The sequence below is a fragment of the Clinocottus analis genome, unplaced genomic scaffold (assembly GCF_023055335.1).
Source record: "Clinocottus analis isolate CAN_PGR_092001 unplaced genomic scaffold, fCliAna1.0.p SCAF_59, whole genome shotgun sequence".
Classification (NCBI taxonomy): Eukaryota; Metazoa; Chordata; class Actinopteri; order Perciformes; family Cottidae; genus Clinocottus; species Clinocottus analis.
Window position 1 is genome coordinate 79234 of NW_027176217.1, and position 9450 is coordinate 88683.

The 9450-nt window shown below is 43.4% G+C and overlaps 1 protein-coding gene across 3 annotated transcripts; it reads left to right on the top strand.

Annotated features, from left to right (window-relative positions):
* Nucleotides 1-900: 900 nt before the first annotated feature.
* Nucleotides 901-7234, top strand: arl5a (ADP-ribosylation factor-like 5A). Of its 3 annotated transcripts, XR_011080076.1 has the most exons (7): nucleotides 901-1249; nucleotides 4677-4737; nucleotides 4835-4982; nucleotides 5389-5472; nucleotides 5689-5840; nucleotides 6486-6948; nucleotides 7111-7234. XR_011080076.1 is itself a non-coding variant. In XM_068602117.1 (6 exons), exons 1-6 carry the CDS (start codon nucleotides 1204-1206, stop codon nucleotides 6532-6534), a joined length of 540 nt encoding a protein of 179 aa, XP_068458218.1. In that variant the 5' UTR covers nucleotides 901-1203; the 3' UTR covers nucleotides 6535-7106. The 3 variants fall into 3 exon arrangements, 2 of the variants coding, with proteins under 2 accessions (XP_068458218.1, XP_068458219.1); XM_068602117.1 differs by lacking the exon at nucleotides 7111-7234 and having other exon boundaries at nucleotides 6486-7106; XM_068602118.1 differs by lacking the exons at nucleotides 901-1249; nucleotides 7111-7234 and adding an exon at nucleotides 1445-1787 and having other exon boundaries at nucleotides 6486-7106.
* The last annotated feature ends 2216 nt before the right edge of the window (nucleotides 7235-9450 follow it).

Here is a 9450-nt window from a genome sequence, read left to right on the forward strand (position 1 = left end):
ACACACACCTCTTTATCTTTGTCTTTATTCCTTCAGGCGTCTCCATATTTTCATAACTAATACGTTATATATTTTTATAATAAAACTATCAATAGATCAAAATTCACCTATTGTTCCAATTCAATCATAATTTCATTTAATATGATATAACATACAAATATAATTGAATATCATAAGAGAGAAAAGTAGACAAGTAGTTTAAATATAAAAATAGATATTGTAAATTTTTGTTTACTTTTTTACATTTAAAATGTTTCATAGTTTTAATAGTATTTAAATGCAAATACATATAATATAACACTAGTATATTTTTTTATGAAAAATAATATTAAGAAAATAAATTAAATATAAATATATTTTTTTAGGAATTTACTTTCTTAGAGAAAACATATTTAATATTAATATGTTGTGTATAAATACATATATTGTATTTAATTATAAATAAATATAATATATAGGTCATATTTTTTAAGTAAAAAAAAATCAATATAAATAAATATTCTTTAGAAATTGTTTTTTTAGATAACATTTTTCATAGTTTTGTTTTATTTATATAGTCATATTGTTTCTAAAAATAAATACAATAAATTGTATTTAATATATATATATATATATATATATATATATATATATATATATATATATATATATATATATATATATATATATATAATATTATTTATTGTTTTCGAAAAAACAATATATAATGTGTGATTCAAATGTCTATAAATAAACGTGGTAGTGTTAGAACAAGATGATTTGACAGTAAACGTCTTCTTTGGTTGTATAAAGCATGTATTTATTGAGGCATGTCAAACTGTACCTCCATCCTTCTCGCACTGATTTGCATAATGGTTCGGACCGACAGGACACAGCCAGTACGCATGCGCACGGGTGACAGCTAACTAGCGCAGCGCTCTTCACGACAGCCAGCTGATGCCCAGCAGCTCGCGCGGCTACACAACTAACCGTCACGCGTCTACAACACGCTCGTGCGCGTGTACGCGGGAGCGACACGCGACTCAACATCAAGCCACACAAGTATGGCGGTTGTTCTCCAAAGCCTCGCCAAGCTCTCCGTGCGTGTGGCGAGCGAGCGAGCTAGCTAGGCAAAGATAGCACCGACGCTAGCGAGCTAGCTAGCTAGCTAGCTGAGTGACGGCCGTTCGGTTCCAGCTGGCCTCGTGACCCCTCCGCGTCACCATGGGGATACTGTTCACCAAGCTCTGGAGGCTGTTCAACCACCAAGGTGAGCCGCGGGGCCGCGCTTCACCTGCGGGGGGTGACGTGTCCGAGGACGGGCCTTCTGCTCCCACCACGTAGCTCCATATGAGAGAGAGAATGTGTGTGTGTGTGTGTGTGTGTGTGTGTGTGTGTGTGTGTGTGTGTGTGTGTGTGTGTGTGTGTGTGTGTGTGTGTGTGTATGTATGTATGTGTACTGAATGTGTGACTGCATGTGTGTATGTATGTATGTGTGTGACTGTGTGTGTACTGAATGTGTGACTGTGACTGTATGTGTGTGAAAATGTGTGACTGTGTGTATACTCTGTGTGTATATATGTTTGTGTGTGTAAATATAGGTCTACTGTGTGTGTGTATACTATATGTGTATACTGTAGTATATATGTGACTGTGTGTGTGTGTGTAATATTCCAAGGTGTCGTTTTTATAGGTGAACTCTGCTCCCTGTTCCCACATCAACTCAGAATAATGACATATACATATATTACACTCTGCACCTGAAGGGGGCGGGGCCTCGGTGAGGTGACACCTGACTGATGCCATAGGTGAGCTTGAATGTGTAACGCGAGTCCACACGACTCAGTGAGTCTCATCAGCAGAGAGACGAGTCACAATGACTTTTGCACCGCCGCTGTAACCAGCTGATCACTGTCACGTCAGCGTGTACAGGTGACTCAGGAAGCTCAGGTAGCCCAGGTGACTCAGGTAGTTTCATTCTCCATGAGAGTACCTATCTGTTACCTGTTTGTATGCGAGAGAAAAGCACATTTGAATATTAAAAAAAATATATATATATATATATATATATATATATATATATATATATATATATATATATATATATATAATTTAAATACAAATACTTACGTAAATGTATTTAAAATAATGTATTGTTTAAATATATTGATATTACATGTATGTATTATTTAAATATAAATAGATGTATATTATATTTATTTATTATTTAATTATGAATGTATATATTTATAAATGAATAAATATGTTAGTCTTCCAAAAATATCTGCTATGATTAGTAAATGTCTTTAATTGAATAAATCATACACTAATTATATATTAATGACTTTACAAACAATCCCAAAACATGTAAATTATAGTTATTTGGTTAATCCACGAAAATATGTTCACACTTTTTGTTTAGTTTCCTCAAAAGGACGTTTAAATGTGTTTGAAGACGGCACATTGAGCTCTGTGAAGACAAGTAATGGATATATTAATCATTAAATTAAAAATAATTGTTAGTTGCAGACCAACCCAACTTCTAACTGCCAAAGCTGATATTACGTGCGGCGGCCATCTTTTCCTGGTTAGTCATCAAACGGCACCTTCTTCTCCGTTGGCTTCGGCCGTGGTGTCGCTGCTCTCTGAGAGCTTCATTGTCACTTCCTCGTCTCGGGCGTCTCGGCGTGGCGTGCGTCCTCCGCTGATTGATTTGTCTCCGGCGGAACAACGCAGCGTTCACAGCGAGCAGCAGGAGGTCATGTGATCAGGCACGTTTCCCCACCGACCTGCCGATGGCTTCCACATCAACGTAGATTATGCAGGGTTTGTCCCCTGCTCGGTAGACAACAGGTGGGGCACACCTGTATGACGGACCAACATTTATCCACACGGGGATCCATTTTGAAGATTACTGATCTTTGAAATGTTCAATAAATACCCACGTTTTGCTTCTGCCCCCCTCTCAAATGTAAATATTTGACATTTTCTTGTAATATTTGACAGTAAATGTACTTTGTGATGGTCATTTTTACACAATTTTCAAACTTTTATGTAACAGAAATAAAAAAAATAATGTATTAAACCAAAATGGATCAAATAAAATGAACAAAACAAGAGTTTCCACGGTGTAGGAGACGCTCTGGGTGTTCATTACTGCTTCAGTTAGCATGCGGGCAGCTTCCACCTGCATGACCTGCTCAGTCAACACAAGATGGTGTTCAGCACCTGGAGCTTCTTCTGGCTGCACAAACCGCCTCCTGACCTGTAAACACTGGAGGTAGCCGTACGCTGTGCCTCTGCATCTGTTTGCTGAAGCCACGTCGTTGTCGTCGTTGTTTTGCTCCTTGTCCTCACAGCTGTTGTGTTTGAGGTTCAACGTGACAGAGCTGCAAAGATACAACCCTGTTTTTGATCTTTTGCAGCTGCTTTCACTTCCTTTGCTTCAGCTGGTTTGAGTGTCTCAGGTGATCCCTGACTGTAAACAGGACTGTACATGTTCACGGGGCAGAAGCTGCTGTTTGGCAGAACTCAGTCACACTGGTGGACTTCCTGAGGACCAACACGTATGCTTGAGTAGTATATCTGAACTTCTTTCACCACCTTTTGCCTTCAGAACATCGTCTGAAGAATCCAGTAGAACGTTGACGTGCTTGTGAACTTCAAGCTGAAGTAAAATCACCCATAATTCAGTTCTCCAGCGGTGAGTTGTTCTCAGTTGGAGGATAAATGCTTCCCTAATGCCGGTGCCTCTGTGTGACGACCGAACAGGAAGATCTTTCTGATCAGCAGACTGTGGAAACATGGCTCTGAGCAGAAAGTGTCAGGAGGAAGATCTGGATCTTTGGGTCACGCTCTGGTTCCTTCTGATTTTCCCGCTTCAGTCGCAGCTGAAGACACCGACCGCTCTCTGTTCCTCGTCTGGCCTCCGTGTGGTCACGGGATCGCAAACATGGCGGCTTATTTTAATTCCAGATTAAATAATAATGCTCCAAATAAATATTCATAGAAAGCAACCAGAGCTCTGGTTCCGCCGTGTGTCTTTTCCTCCTCCTTTCATCCCGTAAGACATCTGGCTCTTGTGTCTCTTCAGTTCATCTCAGTGTCACTTCCTGTTCGTCCTCGCTCACAGGGGAACCTCTAGTGTTTCGTCTCCGGCCGCATCGTTCAGACCGCCAGCTCCTCCGTGGCGGCTCGTCGTCTCGGTGACGCTCGATGTGTGAAGCCACATTTTGGTGGCCAAGGATAAAAGCCGACCGGGAAGTGAGCCGTCGTCTGAATCGCTCGGTTGTAGTTTCCACATCGAAAGACATCGTTCAGCCGTCTGGACCACGAGCCCATCTGTTCACTGCTGTCACATCCCTCTGTCTCTCTCTTTCTATCTCTCTTTCTCTCTGTCTGTCTTTCTCTCTGTCTCTCTCTTTCTATTTCTTTCTCTGTCTGTCTCTTTCTCTCTGTCTGTCTGTCTCTCTTTCTATTTCTCTCTTTCTCTGTCTGTCTTTCTCTTTGTTTGTCTTTTTCTTGCTCTTTCTGTCTGTCTTTCTCTTTCTCTCTGTTTCTCGCTTTCTCTCTGTCTCTCTTTCTTTTTTTTGATACAATGTGATTGACAGAATGCAGCAGGGTGTGTGCGTGTGCGTGTGCGCGTGTGTGTGTGTATGTAATGTGAATTATTTCTAAGTGTCTTTGCTTCCTTTCAGAGCACAAAGTCATCATTGTGGGCCTGGACAATGCTGGCAAGACCACCATCCTGTACCAGTTGTGAGTATCCAGACATAGCCGCTGGCTTCATCCACGCAGGATGTGTCTCATTAATGGGTGGAGTCATTTTGTGAGTGTGTCTTTTTGTCCGTCGTAGTTCCATGAACGAGGTGGTGCACACCTCTCCTACGATCGGCAGCAACGTGGAGGAGATCGTGGTCAACAACACGCATTTCCTGATGTGGGACATCGGGGGCCAGGAGTCGCTGAGGTCATCGTGGAACACGTACTACACCAACACAGAGGTACCGCCGCTACGGAGGCTCACTGGGCTCAAAAAGTACATGTGTTTATCTGAAAATGATCTTTAGACGTCTGCTTTAAGAGCTGAGGAGGTTAGGAGTCTTATCTTCCTATTAACTGTCTGTTATCGTCCATTATCTCGATCTTATCCTTTCAATAACTATCCATTATCTCTCTCATCTTTTCATTTACTGTCCATTATTGTCCGTAATCACTATCTTTATCTTCTTAATAACTGTCTGTTATTGTCCGTAATCACTATCTTTATCTTTTTAATAACTGTCTATTATTGTCCGTTATCTCTCTCTCATCCTCTCATCGTTTATCTCTCTCTCATCCTCTCATTAACTGTTTATCTCTCTCTCATCCTCTCATTACTGTCCGTTATGGTCTGTTCCCTGAGAGCAGTTTGTCATCGTGGTGGTCGACAGCACCGACAGAGAGAGGATCTCCGTGACCAAAGAGGAACTCTGCAGAATGCTCGCACACGAGGTGAGAGTCATGTTTTATTAATGTATTCATATGAATGTTTAGTGTCATTAATGTCATCATAAAAAAAGCATTCATTCGTGTTTGATTCACTCGCCGTCTGTCATATCAGATCAGATTATCAGTGGAAAAGTCCTGGATAAAAAAAGCCTGGAACCTTTTTCTAGGATTTGAACGTTTATGTTCTAAGTGGAGCTGGATGTCTCTGCTGTCCTGCAGGATCTACGGAGGGCCGGACTGCTGATCTTTGCTAACAAGCAGGACGTGAAAGGCTGCATGTCCGTGGCCGAGATCTCCCAGAGCCTCCAGCTCACCTCCGTCAAGGACCACCAGTGGCACATCCAGGCCTGCTGCGCCCTCACTGGGGAGGGGTGAGAACTGCACCCTGCTCACTCTGAGTCACTCCACTGGCGGGTCATGAACACACTTCACATCGGCAGAAAACACAAGAGGGAGCAAGTTTTAGAGATCGTGGTGATCGTTGATGAGCCGTGTTGGCAGATACAGAGCGTTGTTGTTGCTGTTGTTGTTTGTTCCAGCAGCTGGTCGACAAAGCCTCAGGCTCTGAAGTCAGTGAAACATCAACAAACCATTAAAAAAAATAAGAAAAATAATCAACTTTTTTTTTCCGTTGTCTTTTTTTTCTCACTTTCCTTGACTTAAAAAAAAGGCAACAACAAAAAAAAAATTTTTTTTTTGGTCCTTATTTTTTTTTTTTTTTTGGTCCGAATTTTTAAAATTTTTTGGTCCTGATACTTTTTTTTTTTTGTGTGTGTCAGAAATGGGCTTCCATACTCTCCTCCTGTTGGTTTTCTGTTAGCGGTGCTGCTAACGTCACTAGCGCTCCTCCTGCTGCTCTAAACACTGATTGCTGTCTCCGTGATGTCCTGATCACATGGTCTACTGGCTACCGGAGGAGGAACCTTTATTTTAACGCTGTTATGGTTCTCTGTGCTTTTCTGTGTGACGTGGTTCTGCGTCTCATGTCCTCCTCTCGTCCCGTTGTTTCCCTCCAGGTTGTGCCAGGGTCTGGAGTGGATGATGTCCCGGCTGCGCGTGAGATGATGGCCTCCGCCCTCGCTCTTTGTGTTCTCTGCCTCCGGACGGGAGCTTGAGACGAGGACGGAGGGCGGAGCTCCGGTTGATGGACTTCCCCTCCCCCCCTCCTCTCCTCTGAGACGCTGCGTGGGCGGACCGGACGTTACATTCTTCTTCTGTGATAATTTATTTTCCAAAAGACGTCTTGAACTCGCAACAACAAGAAAAAGAAAAAAACAACGTGACCTTTTCACTGAAGGACAAAAGAGACTCAAATTATTTAAACTGAAATTCTGTGCACGGTTTTTCCTTTTTTCAGCAAAAGCACGGAGGTGGAACTGTAACGTGGACTTCTTCTTCTCCAGCGGTGTGTGACTCTCGTCCACGGTGGCCTTGCAGTATTGCCAGACTGGCTGTGGCAGTTTTTATTGCCCCTCCCATGTGTGTACAGTCCAGTATTCTCCTTTAACGTGGTGCCTGATGCAGAATGTTGGAGCGATGACGCTTGACGGCGGCTGAGGGAGGGCGCAGAATCACAACATGCCCTCTTCTCTTCAGTCCCCACGAATAATCAGTGAAATAAAGTGTTTTTATCTGTTTCAGGGGAACCGCAGCGTGTTGTTGTGTAGCGTCATGATGTGTCACGCCGCCTGGTTCTGTTAGGGAGCTTGATGAGAGGAGAGGCAGCCACAGTTAAGACAGACGAGGGATTCAGGGAGAGAAGAAGAGGCCGAGCGGCACGCAGTGAGTGGTTCAGAGCCCAGGAAAGCACAGTTTATTATCCGTAACACAGAGATGTGCACCAGGACATGACGTAATCGCTGCCTCGCGCTCACACAATCTTTCTATTTCAGACGCTTTAGAAACAGGAAGTCTTAAATATCTACATGTGAGAAACATTCAGCAGCAAAATCACATTTTTACATGATATTCAACCTTCGTTTTCATTATAAAACATTGAATACAGGGTTTGCACGAGTTGACAGATAATTATAATTCCTCCTCTGCGTTGTGGAGGTTGCTTTGTGTCGTCTTCACGGAGGCTTTCTGTTTGTTCCCTCGAGCGTGAGCGGCGTGCTCGTCTGCAGCGGCGTGCTCGTCTGCAGCGGCGTGCTCGTCTGCAGCGGCGTGCTCGTCTGCAGCGGCGTGCTCGTCTGCAGCGGCGTGCTCGTCTGCAGCGGCGTGCTCGTCTGCAGCGGCGTGCTCGAGTCCACTCAGAGGCAGAAGCCCAGCGCTCCCTCAGTGTGTCGACTCTTCTGTTGCTGTGAGGGAGTCTTCTGTTCTACAGAGTCAGCAAACAGCTCTACTTTTATCTTTTAAATGTGTCACAGTGACTCGTGCCCTCACGCTTCGGGCTCATGGTGAACTTTTCATCACGTTTTGCAACTTGATTCTGTCCCACAGTTCATTTTACTGTTTTCATAGCGATCGCTAACCTTAACACAGGAGGTCCGTGCTTGAAGGGCAGGATTCTGCAGAGGCTTTTTACATTACATTTCACTTAGCTGACGCTTTTATCCAAAGAGAGCGTAGCAGAGGCGGACTGGGAGAAAAGAGTGACCTGGGAGTTACTGTCAGACCGGCTCACTTAATGCATCACACACATCCAGTGGCCTGGAAATAAACCCACACTTAACATTATGTTGGACCATCACAAAGAAATCACATAAGTTTTATAACATTCGGCTCCTCCAATTTGCCTGGATGGACACATGGAATAAAATGATCCAGACTATTAACACTCCAAGGTAAGTATGGTTTGCTAGATTAATGTTCTTACCTCTGCGCTAGTATCAGATGGTTGTAAATACGAAACCTTAAGGAGTGAATGTCAGCAGAGAAACACCACACAAAGGAATCAGTATTAGTATACACTATATTCTGTGTGTAGGGGTGTTGAAGGCGCATAATAAAACAGTAAGTTCAGTAACAGAACCTAAACTAACTCTGATCCCAGGTGCATTAAAGTCACAAGGTAATAAAAAACTATCAGTATACTCCTTTAAAGTCCAACCACGCTAAAAAATGGCAGAAAAAAATGAAGGCCGGAAAGATGTTTTATTTTGAAAAATGACCGGATACATCCGTCTGATCCTCTTGGTCTTGACATTCGCCACAAACATGAAACTTAAATGTGCGCGTTCTGGATTCAAATCAAGGCAGGAAGTCCTAAAATCACCAAGAAGCTCTGAAAACCTGCAAGCAACATCCATGAGAGTGACGACAGATCACGAGGAGTAGCATGAAAGTCAGTTATTAATGTCAGGAGATAGGGGGGGAGGTGGGAGGGTGATGTCGCCCTACTGGGGATTTCCCAGTATTCTCTATGGCAAGTCTGTCCCTGCACTGTAGACACAACTCAGGGTTTTAGTGTGTGAGGACATGGGGCTCGAACCACCGATCCTCTGATTCATGCATGCTAACCACTGAGCCACAGCCGCTTTGAGCCTGTGACATCGAGATAAAATAATCCTTCATTAGTTCCACAGCTGGAACATTTGCAACGACACAGAATTATCGCCCGACTGCAGCTCGTCTTGACTTCAAATACAAACCAGCACCCGAACAACGAAATGTGGAGATTTACATGAATGAACACAAGTCCAACACAAATGTGTGAAGACCAGCAGAGCCAGGGCTCGAACCACCGATCCTCTGACTGAAAGATGGACCCGCTAACCACCGAGCCTGTTGAGCTGCATTCATACGTCACTAACAGAGCTAAGGCACGAATCAATGCATCTTCAACCTGCATTCTCTCTCCTGACCACCAGGGGGCGCCTCCTCTGGTTGTATAGAAGTCTATGCTTCATGTGTTAAAGCTGCATTCTCTCTCCTGACCACCAGGGGGCGACTCCTCTGGTTGTATAGAAGTCTATGCTTCATGTGTTAAAGCTGCATTCTCTCTCCTGACCACCAGGGGGCGACTCCTCTGGTTGTATA